At 40.8% G+C, this 22,841-nt stretch overlaps 1 protein-coding gene across 1 annotated transcript in view; it reads right to left on the reverse strand.

Annotated features, from left to right (window-relative positions):
- The window catches only part of mrps9 (mitochondrial ribosomal protein S9), a 60,794-nt gene that overhangs the window by 28,958 nt on the left and 8,995 nt on the right, over positions 1-22,841 (reverse strand). The window contains exons 3-5 of the mRNA XM_052026773.1: positions 16,754-16,816; positions 16,626-16,656; positions 6,597-6,676 (exon numbers count right to left, since the gene is read on the reverse strand). Of these exons, the coding sequence (XP_051882733.1) occupies positions 6,597-6,676; positions 16,626-16,656; positions 16,754-16,816 (174 nt within the window). The remainder of the gene's footprint in view (positions 1-6,596; positions 6,677-16,625; positions 16,657-16,753; positions 16,817-22,841) is intronic.

Here is a 22,841-nt window from a genome sequence, read left to right on the forward strand (position 1 = left end):
CAAACAAGGTAAAAAATTTTATAAGAGCCTTTGACACCGTCTTGGCCTTAATATTTCTAAGGGGTATTGCCTCTGGAAATCTAGAAGTGGCACACATGATGGTTAACAAATACTGATTTCCAGTCTTAGACTTTGGTAATGGGCCAACACAGTCCACAATCACCTTCGAAAAGGGTTCACCAAAAGCAGGAATTGGTTTCAAAGGAGCCACAGGGGGTTTTTGATTTGGTTTACCTACCATCTGACATGTGTGGCAGGTTCGACAAAACATCACCACATCTTTTCTCAAACCAGGCCAATAGAATTGTTTCAAGATCTTCCCTACAGTTTTATTCACACCAAAATGACCACCCAAAGGCATACTATGGGCCAGGTTTAAAATCTCATCCCTATAAACTTTTGGAACAACAACCTGATGAATAACTTCCCATTCCTCAGTAACAGGAACATGAGGAGGTCTCCATTTCCTCATTAACACTCCATTTTTGACATAGTATCCAGTTGGCACTTTTTCAATCTCCTCACATGAGAGTGCTTTTTCTTTCAATTCTGTCAACTCAGGGTCCTTTGTCTGTTCCACCATGAAATCCTTCCTCGACAAAGACAAATCTTTAAATTCAGGCTCACTATAAGGATGTTGATCCTCCAGTGAAGACAGAAAAGTCTCAGATAAGGCATCAAAATTTTCTTCCTGTTTAGGACTGTCACAAGGAACCACATCAGACTGCATCAGACTGTCTGTCTTGGCTAATTCTCTAGCTCTAGCTCGAGTCACTGCACATGATGGGTAAACATCTGGATCATCCTCAGACTCATCAATCCTTGGTTTGGTTGTTAACCGTACCACAGGATCACTTTCTCCATTTGCAAGGTCATTTCCCAATAACAAAGAAACTCCTTCCACTGGCAAACTAGGTCTTATCCCTATCTCGACTGGTCCTTCTACGAACTTTGACTTTAAAATCACCCTGTGAAAAGGGACAGACATGGTCTCACCTGTAACGCCTCGTACTAGGTTTACTTCACCAGTGTCACTTTCTTCACCAAAATTTAAAACACTGTCCAGCAAGAGAGATTGACTAGCCCCAGTATCTCTAAGAATTTTCACTGGCACCTGGGGTGACTCATCATTCAGTGAAACAAAACCCTCTGATACATACGAACGGAATTCTTTTCTCACCTCCTCCAACTTTTCCGCTTTTCCCTCTTGCAAGGACTGATCTTTAACAGCATCTCCTAAACCTTTTTGATTTTTAATTGCCTGAAAGCAAGCATTGGGCCCAGCTTCCTTCTTTTTCTTCAAAAGGGCACAATTAGATATCACGTGGCCAGGTTTCCTACAGTAATAACAAGTACGCTCAACAGGTTTCTCCAGCCCTGGCTTCTTTTCATCTTTTCCTTTTTGATTACCTCCCAATTTAATCTCTGGTTTACCTGGATTGTCTTTGTAACTCTTTTGAAAGGTTTTAGGTTGTCCCCATTTGGATTTATGGGTTAAAGCATAATCATCTGCCAACCTAGCAGTTTCTTGTAAAGTTTCCACTGCCTTTTCATTTAAATATGTTGTTAATTCAGCTGGAACACATCTTTTAAAGTCTTCCACTAGTATCAATTCTGTCAATTTATCATAATCCCCATCTACATTTTTAGCCAGGCACCATCGTTCAAAACATATTCTCTTTCCATTGGCAAATTCCATATAAGTCTGATCTGCAGATTTCCTCAAGTCTCTGAATTTTTGTCTATAAGCCTCAGGGACCAATTCATAGGCCTTCAAAATAGCTTGTTTTACCTTGGTATAATCAGCTGCATCTTCAACAGACAAAGCAGAATAAGCTTTTTGAGCTTTACCTTTAATCACACTCTGTACCATAAGAGCCCATCCTTTCCTTGGCCAGTTTGAACTCACAGCAACCTTTTCAAAATGTTGGAAATACTGATCAAACTGATCTTCCTCAAAAGGAGGGACTAATCGAACCTCCCTGCTGGCTGAAAAACCATCATCAGAATCAGATTCCGAACTCCTACGCTTCATTTGTAACTCATGCTGCCTCTTTTTCTCCTCGTTATCCAGCTCCATCCTCCTCAATTCCATCTGCTTCATTGCTAGATCAGCCTCTATCTTCATCTGGGTTTGCTTTTGTTCGGCCTCTATCTTTAACTGGGTTTGCTCTCGTTCAGCCTCTATCTTTGCCAGCTGCACCTGTGCCTCAGAAATTGCTATTTCACTGCCAGGAAACTGTTTTAACACTTCCTTCTCAAACACCTTCTTTTCCACATAATGGCCAGCTATCAGTCTCTGAATATCTGCCTTTCTCATAGACTGCTTTACTTCTGTAAGGTTTAACCTTGTAGCAATCTTTATCAAATCATCCTTTTTCGCCACCTCCAATCTCTTTTGGGTTGGTGACTCCAAAAATGCCTTAATATCCATTGCTGCTGGTTTCCACACACACAAGCCAATTAAAAAGAATTTGGATTGAATCCCGAACAAATCTTGTCAATCTGGGGTACAATCCCAGACGACACTCGTTAACCTTGGGAACTATCCCGGACGAGCCCCCAATTTTGTCACAAACCAGCAACAAAAGAAACACACTGAGCATGATTCAGTGTTAAAAACTATTTTATTAATCACTACTTATGATAATACGTAAAATAAAAGTAAAAATGTTAGTATGTTAGAATTCAAGAATGTTAAACCTCGAACGTTAACCCCAAACCTAAACTCTTCGTGTGTGTGTGTGACAAAGTCCAAAACTCCCAGTTCCGGAATGGTTCTTAAAGTTCAGTTCCGCAAGCCATAAGGTGAAACATGAGCAAGGGCTTCTTCAACAACCACCGTTGTCTGAAGATAAGATGTAGATGTAGAAAAACATAGAGAGAGTACATACGAAATCCAAATGTTCCACGATGAAACCCAAACGACACTTCAGTGTTTACTCGGTAGTGACTTCCTCACCCCGAAAAGCATCCGAACCGTGGTCGTCCACACACAAATACCTGTTTCCTTCTACAGGTCAGCAACAAAGTGAACTCCACCGGATTACTTCCAACTTCCATACATGGATTTCAGTGGTAAACACAGTTATTGTTTCTCATCCATCGATAGAGAAAACAAGCAGGCTGGTGTCTCTCTCCCTTCTCTCTCTCTCTCCTTCTTCTGACTTCTTCAACAACGTCATTACGTCCTTTATCTTCTATTGACGTAAGCACGCCCCACACACACATACACACACACTCTCTATCTTAAAGGGACTTTCACTGAGTCCATAACACAAGGCAGAGAGAGATTGAGAGAGAGAGATGCACATAGAGAGGCAGAGAGAGAGAGAGAGAGAGAGGCAGACAGGGAGAGAGAGGGAGAGAGGGAGAGAGGGAGAGAGGGAGAGCGAGAGAGAGAGAGAGAGAGAGAGAGAGAGAGAGAGAGAGAGAGAGAGAGAGACACACACACACACACACATGCACAATTGGATGCATGACAACTGTGGCAGGGTTTACATGCCATTACTTCCTATAAGGCAAAACCTAACAGCATAAATGGCAGTGATGCTTCACTCCCGGATGAGTTCAATGCCTTTTATGCACACTCTCAAAGGGAGAATAAAACTACACCTGTGCGAATCCCCACAGCATCCAGCGACACTGTGATCTCTATCTCGGAGACTGACGTCAGAACATCCTTAAAAAGTGTGAACCCTCGCAAGGCATCAGGCCCCGACGATGTACCTGGCCGGGTACTGGAAACCTGTGCTGATCAACTGGCTGGAGTGTTCAAGGACATCTTCAACCTCTCACTGCTGCGGTCAGAGCCTCCCACCTGCTTCAAAAGGGAAGCGATCATACTGGTCTCCAAGAAGAGCAGGATGAGCTGCCTCAGTGACTATCGACCAGTAGCACTCACATCTACTGTAATGAAGTGCTTCGAGAGATTGGTTATGGCTAGAATTAATTCCTGCCTGAGCAAGGACCTGGACCCGTTGCAATTTGCCTACCACCTCAATAGGTCTACAGCGGACACAATCTCACTGGCTCTCCACTTTGCTTCGGAGCACCTAGATAATAGCAAAACATATGTCAGGCTGCTGCTTAATCAATTACAGCTTGGCATTCAACATCATCATCATTTCAGTATTAATCACCAAGTTTCTAAGCCTGGGCCTCTGTACCTCCCTCTGCAACTGGATCCTCGACTTCCCCATCAGGAGACCACAGTCAGTGCGGATCGGTAACAACATCTCTTCCTCGTTGACAATTAAAACAGGCGCACCTCAAGGATGCGTGCTTCGCCCATTGCTCTACTCTCTCTACACTTGTGACTGTGTGGCTAGGCACAGTTCAAACGCCATTTATAAATTCGCAGGTGACACCACTGATGTTGGTAAAATCTCAGATGGCAATGAGGAGGTGTACAGGAGTGAGATAGATCAGCTGGTTGAGTGATGTCGCAACAACCTCGCACTCAACATCAGCAAGACCAAGGAATGGATTTTGGACTTCAGGAACGGAAAGTTGGGAGAACACACAGCAGTCCTCATTGAGGGGTCAGCAGTGGAAAGCATGATCAGCTTTAAGTTCCTGGGTGTCAACATCTCCGAGGGTCTGTCCTGGGCCCAACACATTGATGCAGTCATGAAGAAGGGATGCCAGCAGCTCTATTTCATTAGGAGTTTGAGGAGATTTGGTATGTCACCAACGACTAAATTTCTATAGATGTACGGTGGAGAGCATTCTGACTGGTTGCATCACAGACTGGTATGGAGACTCAGCCAGCTCCATCATGGGTACAACCCTCCCTACTATCGAGGACATCTTCAAGAGGCAGTGCCTCAAGAAGGTGGCATCCATCATTAAGGACCCTCACCACCCAGGACATGCCCTCTTCTCGAAACTACCATCAGGAGGAGGTACAGGAGCCGGAAAATCCACATTCAGTGATTCAGGAGTAGCTTCTTCCCCTCCGCCATCAGATTTCTGAATGGTCCGTGAACACATGAATGCTACCTCATTGTTCCTTTTTTTGCACTATTTAGAAATTTATAGTTTTTTTAATATCTTTGCACTGTACTGCTGCCGCAAAACAACTAATTTCACATCATATAAGACAGTAATAATTGATAATAAACCTGATTCTGACACAGACAGAAAGGCAGAGAGAGAGAGAGAGCGAGAGGCAAAGAGAGAGAGAGGCAAAGAGAGAGAGGCAAAGAGAGAGAGAGAGAGAGAGAGAGAGAGAGAGAGAGAGAGAGGCAGACAGAGAGGCAGAAACAGAGAGGGGGGGAGAGAGAGAGAGGGAGAGTTTGGGGGAGGTGGCAGGAGAAGAAGGAACAGACAGCATGCAATTTTTTGACATATCATTGCTCTTAGGAGAAATAAACTCCCTCTTACAAAGTAAGTGCACAGACAGTAATTATACTGGCCAAAATATTAACCCTTGCGAACCTGTACTGGGAAAGTGGTGGTAAAAGAGACACCAATTTAGTGTTAAACAACTAATTGTGTTATTACAACAAGCGTACCAGTAGTAATACACCAAAGTTCAAATATACTTATTGACAAAATACTGCATTGCTACTGTAATGACAATCTACAACTGTAGCTTTATTTCCCTCCAGAAAACACAGGTTAAAATTGCTATCATTTTATTTTACTCTTTTAAGTTTAGACCAAAATATGAGTTTACATGAGCAAAAGGTTTGAAAATATTCCAACACCGTTTTCACAAGGATAGAAAAGGAATTGATATTTTACTCTCAACTTGTGTAATTTTAGTGAACCCAATGGCTCAGAAAGACAATAAACCAGATACGTCAGTTTGTTGAATGGTTTAGCATTTGATTGCTTAGTTAATTGAGTAAATATATTAACTCGAGTCTCTCAACATAGATAATTTCTGAAGAGTAGTAACAAGAAAAGCAAACAAAATTTGCTCCCAATGTTCAAAGACAACCCATTAAGCAATTTATCAAGCACAAAAACGCAGCACACAATGATATTTGGTTTTTCAGTACTCAATTCTGCAACTACAGACAACATACTTAAAATGAAAAGAAACTGTACTTTGATATGTAGTGTTTTTTTGGAAAGATAGAAACATCCTTTTTCCAAGTTTTGAATTAACATTAAAGCTTTAAAATAAATTAGAGAAAGTTGTAGTAAAGCAGGTAGTTAATGATAACTTACTCCAGGGCTAAAGGGTTTCATGTTGCCATGATGGTAATAGTGCTGGCATTGGGAGGGGAGCAGCTTGAATACATTGGAGGAAAAGGAGGAAACAGATACAAGCTGGAAAGAATTTGCAAGCAAAAACCTGACAATACACCAGACATGTAAAAGCAATAATTTTGCAATACATCACATTAAGCATCTACATTTCATTGATACACAAATTATAAAACCAGTGCAAATCAAACTTATGCCAGACCACTGTCAGAACAAGTGGGACTTGATGCAGGACAGGAGTAACCGAGTTTTAAATAAACTGAAACTGCAGGAGGAGAGCTTCTGAAAAACTCTAAGTTTCACTGAAACTTTAAAGCCAATTTTCAAAGCGTAGCAAGTTATTTACCTTGGAACTGAATTATTTAAACACTTACATGCATAAGTGAATAGAAGGATTGCTTTCCTGTGTAAAACAGGAAATTGAAAGGACGACCATCTTTTCCCCACTGGACAGCTGTAGAACATGGAAACAAAAATCATATTTTGGTTTACCCAAGACATAAATGAATGCTTTAATGATGTTAGTACAATAAATTGGTATGTAACATTTTCAGAACTCTGGTACACATATTGGGAATTTGAACATTGGGAAAGCACCAAATGCAACCATCAATTTTGCCAGCAGCACTTAAATAGAGAAAGGAGTAGACGTGAATGCAGCTAACATTTGTTGAATGTTTTAGAATGAGCAAGAAAGAAACTAAATAGAGAAAGTACACTAGTTCAGAAAATGATATGCTATTGCCACAGCAAAATAAATGGAGGACAAAATGCAAAATGATGGAGCAATTAAAGAAGTTGAATTGCATTTCCAAGGCATTGGTCAGACCATACATCCGATTCTGGTCAATACACAAAAAGAGATGTGGACTGTGGCAAAAAGCAAACCTAAACAAGACCTTTACTCACTATTTGTTGCTTCTAAATAGTTAGCAAGACAAGGTAATCAAACAGATTTGAGTCACAAGATCACAAGACAAGGGAGCAGAAGCAGGCCATTCGGCCCATCGAGTCCGCTCCAAGGAAAGGGAAATAGAAATGAGAAATGGGGGAAGAAGAAGAAAAAAAAACTATTCTAATCCCAATCACCGGCCTTATCCCCATATCCCTTGATATCCTGACTATTTAGATATCTATCTATCTCCTCCTTGAACGCCCACACTCATCTGGCTTCCACTGCTGTACGTGGCAAGGAGTTCCACAAATTCACCACCCTCTGGCTAAAGAAATTTTTCCTCATCTCTGTTTTGAAACTATACCCTCTAATTCTAAGATTGTGCCCTCTGGTCCTGGACTCACCCACCAAGGGAAACAGCCTAGCCACACTTACTCTGTCCTTTCCTATCAATATTTTAAATGTCGCTATGAGGTCCCCTCTCATTCTTCTGTACTCCAGTGAGTACAGTCCAAGAGCCGACAAACGCTCCTCATACTTAAGCCCTTTCATTCCTGGAATCATCCTCGTAAATCTCCTCTGAACCCTCTCCAACGTCAACACATCCTTCCTAAGATGTGGGGCCCAAAACGGCGCACAATATTCCAAATGAGGCCTCACTAGTGCCCCGTGGAGCCTCATTAACACTTCCTTACTTTTATACACTATACCTCTCGAAATGAATGCCAACATAGCATTCGCTTTCTTTACCACCGATCCGACCTGGTGGTTAACCTTTAAGGTATCCTGCACGAGTACCCCCAAGTCCCTTTGTACTTCCGTGCTTTGGATTTTCTCTCCTCCTAGATAATAATCTGCCCGCTTATTTCTGCTTCCAAAGTGTACAACTGCACATTTCCCTACATTGAGTCTCATCTGCCATTTCCTTGCCCATTCTCCTAAACTGTCTAGGTCCTTCTGCAACCTTCCTATCTCTTCAATACTCCCTACTCCTCCCCCTATCTTGGTGTCATCCGCAAACTTAGCCACGAAACCATTTATTCCATCATCCAAATTGTTAATGTACAAGGTAAAAAGTAGTGGTCCCAACACCAACCCCTGCGGCACACCACTAGTAACCGGTAACCAGCCAGAACGAGATCCTTTTATTTCCACTCTTTGCTTCCTGTCAACCAGCCAATGCTCCACCCATTCTGTTATCCTACCCATAATTCCATGACCTCTCATCTTATTAATCAGTCTCTTGTGAAGCACCTTATCAAAGGCCTTTTGAAAGTCTAAATACACAACATCTACCGCCTCTCCCTTATCCACCTTGCCTGTGATTTCTTCAAAAAACTCCAATAGGTTGGTCAGGCAGGATCTTCCCTTCACAAAACCATGTTGGCTAGGACCTATCCTGCTCTGCGCCTCTAGGTATTCCGTAACCCCGTCTTTGAGGATAGATTCCAATAACTTTCCCACCACTGACGTCAGACTAATAGGTCTGTAATTACCTTTATGCTGCCTCCCTCCTTTCTTATACAACGGAACTACATTTGCGACCCTCCAGTCCTCCGGAACCACGCCTGAATCTATCGATTTCTGGAAAATAATCGCCAATGCCTCCGCTATCTCTAAAGCCACCTCCTTCAGAACCCGGGGATGCACCTCATCCGGTCCGGGAGACTTATCAGTCTTTAGTCCATTTAGTTTTCCTAGCACCTTCTCCCTAGTAATCTTAACTGAACTCAATTCCATTTCGTGAGACTCCTGACTAACCGGCACATTGCTGATGTCCTCCACAGTGAAGACCGATGCAAAATATTCATTCAATTCCTCTGCCATCTCTCTATCGTCCATTATAATAGCTCCTGCACCATTATCAATTGGTCCTTTATCAACCCATGTCTCTCTTTTACACCTTATGTATTTAAAAAAACTCTTAATATCCTTTCGAATGTTATCCGCCAACTTTCTTTCATAATTCCTCTTTTCTTTCCTAATGACCTTCTTAGTTTCTCTCTGCAGGTTTTTAAAAGCTTCCCAGTCCTCTGTTTTGCCACTAATTTTTGCTTCTTTGTACGCCGCCCCTTTTGCTTTTATTTTAGCCTTCACCTCTCTCGTTATCCACATTTGTGCCTTTTTTCCATTAAAAACCTTATTTTTTCTTGGAATATATCTATCCTGCAATTTCCTTATTTCCTGTAGAAATTCCTTCCATTTCTCCTCTGCCGTCCCTCCAGCCAGCTTACTCTTCCAATCAATTAGGGCCAACTCCTCTCTCATACCATTGTAATTTCCTTTGTTCCACTGAAATATCGATACACCAGTTACCAGTTTCTCCTTCTCAAACTTGAAACTGAACTCAATCATATTGTGATCACTGGTTCCCAGTGGTTCCTTTACCTTTAGTTCCCTAATCACCTCCGGTTCATTACAAAGCACCCAATCCAAAACAGCCGATCCCCTGGTGGGCTCTTCAACAAGTTGCTCTAGAAAAACGTCCCTTAGACATTCCACAAACTCCCTCTCCTGAGTACTACCGCCATTCTGGATTTCCCAGTCCACCTTCATGTTAAAATCCCCCATAATTATCTTCACATTGTCACTCTGGCATGCTTTTTCTATCTCAAACTGCAACTTATCGTCCACTTGCTGACTGCTACTAGGGGGCCTATATATGACTGCTACCATTGTCCTTTTACCCTTGCTATTCCTTAGCTCCACCCACAAGGATTCCACCTCCTCTGACCCAATATCCTTCCTTTCTATCGATTTTATATCACTACTAACCATCATGGCCACACCTCCCCCTCTGCCTACCCGCCTATCCTTCCTGTACACTGTGTACCCCTGGACATTCAGTTCCCAATCACATCCGTCATAAAGCCATGACTCGGTGATTGCCACAATGTTGTATTTATTAATCTGTAGTTGTGCCACTAGGTCTTGTCGATCCCAGCATTCAGTTATATTTTGCAAGTTTTGAAGAATGAACTACAAGATCAAAAGACTTCCCACATAATTACACTTTATTCAAAAGTATTCCATAAGGCAAGTCCCTTAGCTAATCAATATTTTTAACCATTTGAGATGATAAACCCTGCTGCTTGCCAACAAGCAGACCACAGTCAGCAGCAATGACAATGCAAACTTTAGTTGCAATTGTTGAGTCAGCAACTGAAAAACCCCCTTCGTGAAAAGATTCTTCTTTGAGTCAAGTAGGCATTCACACATGATGAGTCCAGCAAGCTTATACTGGAGCAGCTGCTGGCAAATTAAACCAACACATCAGGGCTTAGCATTTCTAGTACTTCCGAAAGCCAGTAAGAAAAGCAGCTATAGATAACCTGTCAAACAAATTCACAACTTCTCTACGTAGTACTTCTATCAAGCATATTGAAGCCTTTTTAGTGTAGTCATCACATTAGTACCTTTAGAAAGAAGATAAGAAAATAGGAACAGGAGTATGCCACTCAGCTCCTCAACTCTGTCCTGTCATTCAATATGATCATGACTAATCTGCCAAGGCCTCATCCTTTCTGTGCTAGTTTTACATAGCCCTCAATTTACCAATCTTTCAAATATGCATCTACTTCCTCTTAAAACACCCTCAATGATCTACCCTCTGCCACTTCTGGGGTAGAGAATTTCAAAGATTCAGCACCACCTGTGTGAAGAAAGTCAGTGATTAGGTAAAGTTCATTATTTATAGTCTTCAGATTTGATTCTTACAATCAGCTTAGAACCTCTGAGCAAGGAAATGGGAGAAATATCAACAACAGTTCATCTTAATGACATGCCATCAAATATCTCCACTGGAAATGAATATGTGATTAAAGAAAGGTCAGACTCCATGCTACATTTCATACTTAAAATCAGACTACAGCTCATCTTTTAGAATGACCAGTAACACACAAAAATTATCCACCTCTCCTCCTTTGAGCTGCTTGTAACAATTTTTTTTAGACTTCTGGATTATTATCATCTTCTGTGGTTCATTTTCAAGTGTTGTTGTTAATGCTCCTGTGAAATGCCTTGGGTCTGTTTGCCACGATAAAGGTACTTCACAAGTACAAGTCGATATATAACGAATCCCAATCACCATTTAGTATTTGGGCGATAACATTGCTTTATTCAGCACAAAAATATTGTAGCCAATGATCGCAGCCAGGACAGTGAAAAATTGATGATCGTTTTCCTCAAACAACCATACACAGTAGCATTTTAAAGTATAAAAACTACAAAAAAAAAATGAATGTTTCCATTTTAGTAATTCTCAATTAACACAATGGGTAAGTTTTGTGGGGCACAAACTACTAGGTATTAACTCAGCTCACTTTACAAAATATCTGATACCCAATTCATCAGATTTGGCTAGATTAGTGGTATATTTCATTGCTAGGTCTTAAAAAGATCTTGCTCTTTTTGCTTTTTAAGAATTAACATACTTTCTTTGCATGCTTTTTTTGCAGAAATTTCTGAATAAAAATGAGATTCCAGTGCCAGAAGTGGATGTGGATTTTGTTTTTAATTCTAATGTAATCAAAATACAAAATTTCATGAACAGGTGAATAAGCAGCAATTGAACCATGTTAAAGGCAGATGGTTACATGATCAAATCTAATCCCCTCCTCCATTTATAAAGGTATCGCCAGCAAATACATTCAGTCTTTGCTGCACACCTCCATTCCAACCACAGGTTCTGCTTGTCAGCCAAATTCATTATCAATCATAGGTATATCCTATCCACAAAAAAAACAAGACAAACCTAATACAACCAATTACAATCTAATAGGGTTAATTTCTGTTGGCAAAGTAACGAAAGATATTTTCAAGTGGCACTAACTCCCCAATAACTGGCTCACTCATGTTCAATTTGGGTTTGACCAGAATCATTTCATTCCACATCTCACTAGACTTGATAGTCACTTGATAGTCAAAATAGTCATTTTTGGAGGTAAGAATGACTGCTCTTGACTTAAAACAGCTTCTGACCAAGTGTGGAATCAAGCAGCCCTAGTAAAATTGAGGGCAATGAAAATCAGAAGGAAGTCTCTGCAATGACCAGAGCTGTAACCCAGTACAGGGGAAGACAATTGTAGCTGTCGCTAATTTACTGTACATTTTTTTCCTTCCAGTTGCTACATTAATTGGTTTTCTTCAAGTGAAAAGGTCAGAAATGGGTTATTCACTGATAACAGGGACTGTGCATAAATCTTGAGAAAGCAATCTGTGCCCACGTGCTGAAGATTTTAACTTGGTCAGATGTTGGCAAATAAAATTTGCAATGTATAAATACGAAACAATGAAAATCCCAACAAGAGTTTAAATGCCTCTTCTTGATAATCAGCAGCATTCCCATAGCCAAATCTCTCAAGGCAGTCACCAGTGATCAGAAACTTAACAAAGTCAGCCCAATAAAAACTGAAGCTTCACAGTAGTTAGATTCTGAGGTCAGTGGCTAAGTTTCTGTGGTGATAGACTCCCTGAAATCTTCTTCCACATCATTTGTAAAAAGTGGAAACTACCCCCTAGAAGGACAAAGGAGCGCCACCACATTCAATAGCCTTTCCAAGTCATTTGGAATTAACGACACACAAACACTGTTCCTGAATTCTCATTGGGCCTTATTCATAGAACTTCCTGTCTATAAAATAGTGCAGGACTACTTTCACTTACTGAGTACAGCAGCTCAAAGTGATCAGCAATGGAGTATCTCAATTAGGAATGGGCAATAAATACTGGCTTTTCAGCCACAACTAAATCCCACATAGGATTAACAAACATTCCCATCTCTGTCTTTGACCTTCAAAGTCAAAGTTCATCAAGTTCAGCTCAAATTGGAAAAACAAAATTTCACCTTTTGACCAATCTACAACTTTCCCTGGGTTGTATGGAAAGAACCTGGGTGTACATGTTCATAAATCATTAATGATTTTAATAACTGCATACTGTAACCACTGCTTCCATTTTCTCTTGGATAGCAAGAGCAGGCAACATAGGGTAAATGTACTGCCAAATGCCGGCTGATACTTTGGTTGGAGATCTTGCTCCATACATGACCATGAGGTGGTTCACAGTTCTTGTAGCAGAGCAGTTCTTGTGGCAGAGGTCAGACAGTTGCAAGTTTAAGTCCCGCTTTAGAGATCCGAACATAAAACCTAGGTGGATGCTCCAAAGCCAGTCCCAATGGAGTGCTGCACTGTTAGCAGTGGCATCATTTAGGATGCCAAAAACAGAGGCACCACCTATCACACCAGTTGATTGAAAAGCTTCTATGACAAAAAAACAGAGGAATTTCCCCAAATTCCTGATCGATATTACTCTCAACTACTGACAACTAACTACAAATTTTCTAATCATTATCAGATTATGATTGTTGGAACTTACTGTGTGCAGAGTGACTGCTGCATTTCCTACATTATAATGGTGACTTCACTGGCTGTAAATGCTATAGAGCATCCAGAGATTATGAAAATGCTATTTAAACCTAAGTGTTTTCCTCCAAGAAAATCATGCTGGCTTATTTGCTATTTAATTGTGGACACAGCCAGCATGTCACGGAAACCAGCCTCCCATCCATGGACTCTGTCCATACCTCTTGCTGCCTTGGTGAAGCAGCCAGCATAATCAAAGACCCACCCACTGGGGTCACTCTCTCTTCTCTCCTCTCCCATCAGGCAGATACAGGAACCTCAGGGCATATATCACCAGGCTCAAGGACAGCTTCTATCCCACTGTGATATGACTATTGAATGGTTCCCTTATATGATGAGATGGACTTCTGACTTCACAATCTACCTTGTTGTGACCTTGCACCTTATTGTCTACTTGCAATGCACTTCTCTGTAGCTGTGACACTTTATTCTGTACTCTGTTATTGTTTTTTCACCCTGTACGACCTCAGTGCACTCTGTACTACTTCAATGCACTGTGTAATGAATTGATCTGTACGAACAGAATGCAAGACAAGTTTTTCACTGTACCTCAGTACCAGTGACAATAAAAAACCAATACCAATCTAAGTAAACTTGTTAATCATCAGCAATCACATCTTCAATAAATATTTCAAGGAAGTTCTTATTTAGGATGTTAGTGTAATAAAGAGATTAACTTGAAAATAATTCTTCAATATAATAATTCAAAAAACACAAGGTTTTCAGTGCAAAATATGTGCTGTCTTTGGCTGATCATGCACAATAACAGAAGTTTACGACAACTTACATTTATATAGTTTTTCTTTACTAGTACATCATCAAGGGTATAATCAGATAAGAATTTACAATACAAAAGGTGCTCACTTTGAAGTGATACACTTTGGCAGAGAGACAAAACAAACCATATTGAATTACAGGTAAGAGATCCTCTCTTTCTATTTGGCCAACAGGGTGGTTTATAATTCTATGTCACAGAGGTCAGGTAGTTGCAATTTTCAGTCCCACTTCAATAATAGGAGTACAAAATTTAGAATAATCCAAAGACAATGAGTGCTGGACTGTCAGAAGTGGTGTGCAGGAATAGAAGGATTTGGGTGTGCATGTTCGTGAACCCTTAAAAGTGGCAGGACGTGAATAAAGTACACACATGATCTAGAGATGCATGAATATAGGCAGAGAACACAAAAACAGGGATGTTATGTTGAATCTGTACAAAACACTGGTTAAGTCACAACTGGAGTATTGCAAATAATTCTGGCCACTACACTTCAGTAAGAATGTGAGGGCCCTAGAGAGCACACAGAAAAAGTTTACTAGAATGGTTCCAGGGATAAGGGATTTCAGCAAGAAGATTACAATGGGGATGCTGGGATTTTTCTCTTTGGAACAAAGGAGGTTCAAGGAGATAGTGGTGTATGAAGTCATGATCTTGTTAAATAGATTTAATAGAGGGAAGCTGTTCCTATTAGCAGGTGCTTCAAGGATCAGGAGACACTGATTTGAAGTTCTGGGCAAAGGAGAAAGTTTTTTTTAACCCTATAGTTATGATCTGGAACTCACTGCCTGCCAAGGTAATGGAAACAGAATTAATCAATGCATGCAAAAGATAATCTTTCTCTATGTATTACAAAAGCTTTAAAGACTTTTATTAAATATCCTCTTACCCTACGATTCAGAGGAAATAGTTTCAGTTTAACATGAATCATGCTTTAGTTTTGCCCTTCCCTTCAACCAAGGATGTGGGAAGGAGGTTTGGGAATGAGAAAGATCATACAACTGAAACCAAGAAAAACATTCAAAGACAATCAACGGTCATCCATCTGAGGTGTTAACTGTTTCACTCTTCAGAGATGCTGTGTAACTTTGACTACTTACTAACGTTTTCTGATTCTCAGTATCCACAATATTAAACTTTTGTTTCACTGTGGTACAGAGATTACAAAAAAGCCTTAATCCTTGATATAGCCTTTTTAAACTCACATTAAAACTTTTTAAACTTTTTAAATTAAAAAATTACATATGAAAGGGTCCCAGATGGCTCATTATGAAATGTTCCTAATTCAATTAGTGTGTAAATTAAATTCTTTTCTTCTAATACATCCCTTCAAAACAAGTAAAGCACACTTCTATGATCCAAAGAAGAGTTAAAGCCTGGAAAGTCCTGCACCACTATTTAGCTAGATGAGATTTCTATATGTTACTCTGCCATGGTTTAACAGCAATTCACTTTCTTAGGAAATTGAGAATTTTAAAATTCCTACAGAGTCAACATTCCTAAGTAATTTGCGACTAAGCAATCATTATTTTATATCAAGTGAGATATACTTTACTCCATGACCACAAATATAAATATTAGTTTGGGTAATGTTATAGCTGTGCATTAGACTAAAAATCATATGCAAGTCTGAAGATGGCCACAGTTAAGTGATGTGACAGATCTCTCAAGTAGCCTTATCACACAGCCTACACAAGGGAACTAAAAATTATCCACTCAAAGAGCCAGGTCTGAGCCTGTGCTTAAGCATACTTATGCTAAACTACTTAGTTATTCTTTTTAATGTCAAACTAAGAAGAACACAGGTCCCCACTGCACATCCCACTGCTCTGAGACTGGTGGCTGAAATAGAAGGTAAATGTAAAAATATTTTTGGGATTACTGGGTAGAAGAAACTTGGAGACAGGAAGTTTATATAAGATTTTCCATTATGCAACATCTGGAATTGGAAAAGTGAATTGTGAAAATCACTTCCATTCTTGTTATAGAAAAGTATTTCCACAGTGATTGCTCTGAAGATGTCTTTGATCAGCAGTGTTAGAGCAAAAACACAGCAACAATGGACAACAAAAACATGATAAACCATCATCTTCTTTTAAGATTACTGAATAATTCAGTGGAAAATATTGCAGTAAGCAATTGATACAGCAGAGCACACTAATGAACAGATGGTAACTGAGTTTTTAATTTAAAACAATAGAAAAATACCATGAGGATGTTCACTAAATGTGTACATAATCTACATTCAGATGTTATAAAGAGTGCCCGAAAATGCTTGCACTTTTCACTATTATATAAAATGTCATCTTACCTCTCTGTTTTGGAAAGACCTCCAAAGGATGCTGCAATTAATCAGACATATTAGAATCAACAAAGGCAAATAAATAAATAAACAGTGAATTTAAATCATATCTTAGAGATATAAAACATTTTCAATACCTTCATAATAGGCCTAGCCTTCTTTTCAAATAACCCAGATGGGAAGAGGTATCTGATGGCTTTCTGGAACAAAAAATGATAAATAATTCAATGCCAATAACAACAAAATCTTTGTGAAATTATATTAATCAGTTTTGCAAGAATTGATAAATAATTCTTTCAAGCACCTTTTTCCTGAAGGTAGAGGTTATTTTATTACTTAACAGCTGATTGAAGTGTTCAGTGTCAACACAATTGTATCACAAGTTCGTCACATCTTAAAGAAATAACCATGATACAAGCAGGAAGGGTAATAACACCAAAATAAAAATAATTTTGAAACGTAACCACTTGGGGAATCACTGGCACAATATTATGTTCTAATACAACTTGCCTTTCAGGAGAAGAAAAATGAGGAGTTACAAATTACAACAAATACTGCTTATTGATGCACCGTATTTCTGCATTATGAGGCACACTATTACAGGACAAACATTGGAACTATTATCACAATTTACAGTAATATGTGGCAAGAAATCCAGGGTTCTAAGACACTGGAACTATTTTCATTGATGCAAGGAAGATTAAGAGGACATTTAATGGGTTTTTGAAATTAAGGAGTATTTTGTTAACATGAACAGAAATTTTTTTCCTGTGGTCGGAGAAACTGTGACAAGGACAACAATTTAAAATTGTCACAGAGTCAGGGGTGGCAATAGAAATTTCTTTCAACAGAATTGTCAGAGCATGAAATGCTTTTCCACAGATAGCAGGCAAGGCAGACACCATAATGATTTGTAAGGGTAGTGCACAAAAAAAATGAAGTAGACAATGATATTGTGCTAAGGAGAATGCAGGGCAGTTGGATTAGTTTTGGATTACTCCAGCAAAGTTAATGGGCCAAATGACCACCGTCTGTGCCGCAAACTTGAATACATGGTTCAATGTTCAGTTATTTATGTAATGATTCAAGATTTTGAGCCAGTGTGTCAGTATACCAATTTACAAACACAAGGCATAGTCACAAATTAAAGAGAAAAATTAGTTAAGGTAGCTCCAAATACAAGAACAGAAAATAGCATATCTTGGCAGGATGCTTCAAGTTTAGTTTGATCTGTTATAATTCTTGTTTAATTATGCTTAATATTGTGAGAATTTATAAATGTTTTAGCATTCTTGAAAAGGACAAAGGATACAATCATCAAAATGAGTGAACAGGTTGAGGCTCTTTTCCTAAAGCTGAGGTGACCTGATAGAAGTAATTAAATTTATGAAGGACTCTGACAGAGCAGACAGGAAAATATTTCCATTACCAGAGCATCCAAAACCACAGTCCATAAAAGCTAGTCAGTCATTGATGTCTAAAATGAAATTCATAAGAAATCTCTTTACTGGGAGAGTTGTGAGAAGGTGGAACTCTATCACATGGAATGGTTGAGGTGAACAACACAGACACTGTTAATGGAGGCTTGATAAGATCATCCAGAAATATTGGCATGGTTTTCTTTGGTGTTTTGAACATTGTAATGTAACCCAGATAAAAGTCAATCCCAAACCTATTAATCCAAATTGCCCTGAAATAAAATAAGACCAAATGGTTTATAGGCACTTCCTCTATTCTTGTCTAACTATTTCAAGTACTGCTTCCTCTCATGCCCTGAAGCATAATTTGCATATTAGACAAACAAAAAAATTGAGATCTTTGCCTTGCTCACTTTTTCAATAAGGCAGTAAATTACTTATCCCTAAAACATTTACACATCTCATACCTATCTCACATTGTTCCACTCAAAACTTATGATGGGCACAAAATTTTTTTAATTTAGTCCATTTGGATTCCACTCAATACAAACTCCTCACACATGCCCATGCGGTAGAATCATTTCCTAAATGCTGGCTCTTTGTCCCTTTACCCCTGGCTAAGTATTCCTGATATAATATTTTCAGGCTATTGTTCCCAGTCATGATCCACTTAAACCTCTTTGAAATACTTACACAATACCTTGCATGATTATTCATGTTTTTGCTCCCCAATAAATACTTTGGGCCTTTATAACTAAATTGTAACTTCAATATTTTGTGTAATATTAACCCTTCTTCTGTGTTCCTCACATCATACTTGGTTTATCTCATCTTTCATTGGTTTTCTTCTCTGCTGAAGGAGCTAAAGGAGGAAATTAGGAGAGCCAGAAGGGGACATGAGAAGGCCTTGGCGGGCAGGATTAAGGAAAACCCCAAGGCATTCAACAAGTATGTGAAGAGCAAGAGGATAAGATGCCAAAGAATAGGAGCTATCAAGTGCAACAGTGGGAAAGTGTGTATGGATCCGGAAGAAATAGCAGAGGTACTTAATGAATACTTTACATCAGTATTCACTACAGAAAAAGATCTTGGTGATTGTAGTGAGGACTTGCAGCAGGCTGAAAAGCTTGAGCAGGTAGATATTAAGAAAGAGGAGGTGCTGGAACTTTTGGAAAGCATCAAGTTGGATAAGTTGTCAGGACCGGATGAGATGTACCCCAGGCTACTGTGGGAGGCGAGGGAGGAGATTGCGGAGCCTCTGACGGTAATCTTTGCATCATCAATGGAGATGGGAGAGGTCCCGGAGGATTGCGGATATTGTTCCCTTATTCAAGAAGGGGAGTAGAGGTAGCCCAGGAAGTTATAGACCAGCGAGTCTTACTTCAGTGGTTGGTAAGTTGATAGACAAGATCCTGAGAGGCAGGATTTATGAACATTTGGAGAGGTATAATATGATTAGGAATAGTCAGCATGGCTTTGTCAAGGGCAGGTCCTGCCTTACGAGCCTGATTGAATTTTTTGAGGATGTGACTAAGCACATCGATGAAGGGAGAGCAGTAGATGTAATGTATATGGATTTCAGCAAGGCGTTTGATAAGGTACCCCATGCAAGGCTTATGGAGAAGGTGAGGAGACATGGGATCCAAGGGGACATTGCAGTGTGGATCCAGAACTGGCTGGCCCACAGAAGGCAAAGAGTGGTTGCTGACAGGTCGTATTCTGCATGGAGGTCGGTGACCAGTGGTGTACCTCAGGGATCTATTCTGGGACCCTTAATCTTTGTGATTTTTATAAACGACCTGGATGAGGAAGTGGAGGGATGGGTTAGTAAGTTTGCGAATGGCAAAAAGGTTGGAGGTGTTGTGGATGGTATAGAGGACTGTCAGAGGTTACAGCAGGACATAGATAAGATGCAAAACTGGGCTGAGAAGTGGCAGATGGAGTTCAACCCAGATAAGTGTGAAGTGGTGCATTTTGGTAGGTCAAATATGATGGCAGAGTATAGTATTAATGGTAGGACTCTTGGCAGTGTGGAGGATCAGAGGGATCTTAGGGTCAGAGTCCATAGGACGCTCAAAGCAGCTGCACAAGTTGACTCTGTGGTTAAGAAGGCATATGGTGTATTGTCCTTCATCAATCGTGGAATTGAATTTAGGAGCTGAGAGGTAACGTTACAGCTATATAGGTCCCTGGTCGGACCCCACTTGGAGTATTGTGCTCAGTTCTGGTCGCCTCACTACAGGAAAGATGTGGAAGCCATAGAGAGGGTGCAGAGGAAATTTGCAAGGATGCTGCCTGGAATGCAGAGCATGCCTTATGAAAGCAGGTTGAGGGAAGTTGGCCTTTTCTCTCCTTGGAGAGATGGAGGATGAGAGGGGACCTGATAGAGGTGTATAAGATGATGAGAGGCATTGATCGGGTAGATAGTCAGAGGCTTTTTCCTAGGGCTGAAATGATTGCCACAAGAGGACATATGTTTAAGGTGCTGGGGAGTAGGTATAGAGGAGATGTCAGGGGTAAGTTTTTTTTTACTCAGAGTGGTGAGTGCATGGAATGGGCTACTGGCAATGGTGGTGGAGGCAGATACGATAGGGTCTTTTAAGAGACTTTTGGACATGGAGCTGAGAAAAATAGAGGGCTATGGGTAAGCCTAGTAATTTCTAAGGTAGGGACATGTTTGGCACAGCTTTGTGGGCTGAAGGGCCTGAATTGTGCTGTAGGTTTTCTATGTTTCTATGACGGCTTCCATTTGCTTTAGCTGCACCCTTTGAGGGATTATTTTCATATTCAGGTACAACAGACTCCAATATGACCAAGGTAGTGTCTTAAGCTGTCATGCCACCCCTAACCCCTCGTCTTCCCCTCACTCATGACATTGAAAAAAAGTGAGCAGGGCACAGATCTCAATTTTTCATTTGCCAATTTTATCAACTTCACTGCAAACTTCCACCTCAAAAATCACTTGTTCCATCACCCACACCTCTCTCCCTTTTCTTGATCTCTCTGTTTCCATCTCAGGAGACAGATCATCCACCAGCATCTACTACAAACCCACCGACTCCCATAGATATCTTGACAACATCGACCCTGTCACTTGCAAGGACACCATTCTGTTTTCTCAGTTCCTCTGTCTCCACTCCAGGATCCTCCTTTTTCAGAAAATGGAGCTCTTCCCCTCCCCTTCACCCCCGCAGTTATTGAATGGAGCCCTCACCCACATCTTCTCTATTTCCTGCACTTCTGCCCTTACCCCATCCCATCCCCCAAAAGAACAGGGGTAGAGTTCCCCTGGTCCTCACCTATCAGCCCCAACCTACACATCTAGCATATCTTTCTTCACAGCTTCCACCAGCTACAACATGATCCCACCACCAAGCACATCTTCTCTTCCCCTCCCTTTTCTGTGGGGATCACGCTCTCTATGACTCCCTGGTCCCTTCATCCTTCCACACCCATTCCCCCTCCCCACCCTAGGCACTCTCCCCTGTAATCACATGTAACATCTATCCCTACACATCCTCCCTTACCACCATCCAGGTGAGGCAATCTTTCACATGCAAATCCCTTGGCATTATTTATTACATCCAGTGCTCCTGTTGTGGCCTCCTTTACATCCCTGAGACCGGACGCAGACTGGGTGACCGCTTCGCTGAGCACCTTTGCTCGTCCACCGAGGCCGCCTGGATCTCCTGGTTGTCAGCCATTTTAATTCTCCTCCCCATTCCAACACGTTTGTCCTCAGACTCCTCCACTGCCAAGCAGAGGCCAAATGTTAACTCGCGGAACAGCACCTCATATTCTGCCTGGGTAGCCTACAACCTGGTGGCATTAGCACTGAATTTCCCAACTTCTGGTAACTGCTCCTCCTTCGTCCCTTTTCTCTCTTCTCCTGGTCTACCTGGCTCTAATTACCATGTCTCTTTCCCCTCCCCAACTCTCTGCATCTGCTTATTACCCACACACTCCTCCCATTGACTCCCCTCCCCTCATTCCATGCTCCACCTTCTTCTTCTATCAGATTCCATGAACTTCAGCTCTTTGTCACTGCCACCTATCACCTCCCAGCTTCTGGCACTATTCCCACTCTCCTCTCCCCTATATGCCCATCACCCCACCCCTCACCTGGATCTACCCATCACCTGCCAGCTCTTGCTCTACCCCTTCCCTCCATCTTTTTATACTGATCATCTCCCCTCTATCTTTCAGTCCAGATGAAGTGTCCCGACTCGAAATGTCAACTGTCCATTTCCCTGCTGAGTTCCTCCAGCATCTTGTGTGTTGCTCCTTATGCCAGCATCTGCAGTCTCTTGTGTCTTTTTAGCTCTAATGCTTGATTAGTCTGCTTTTAATATGTCAGCTTGGTAAAGGAGTTGAAATGTGCACTAGGATTAACTGTCCTTGGGAGTATCCAAGTTGCTGACCAACAGTCATTCACGAGGTTGCCCTGTTTTGGTCCACATGCTGTTGAGCTCAACCATTGTATATGATAGCAAGTTTCACATTTTCATAGCCATCATCAGCTGACTAGGAGTAAAGTCATTGCTGATCATTTTGAGCAGGAGAAAGGGTACCAGGTCATGGGCATCTAGCAGGGGTTCCTTTGGTGTACAGGAGAAATGGAATGTTGACATGAGACCAGCTGCTGCAAGCAACAGCAGCAGACAGGAAGCTGAAAATGAGTATGAACAACTCATCCTCCTCGGAACCTCCTCCTCAGTGACACATAACACTTTCACAGCAAAACAGTGCCACCTTCGCTCCCTTTTCCACAGCATACATATCCTTGCAGATTTGTTACTTCTTTCTT

This window comes from Pristis pectinata, chromosome 11 (assembly GCF_009764475.1).
Source record: "Pristis pectinata isolate sPriPec2 chromosome 11, sPriPec2.1.pri, whole genome shotgun sequence".
NCBI lineage: Eukaryota > Metazoa > Chordata > Chondrichthyes > Rhinopristiformes > Pristidae > Pristis > Pristis pectinata.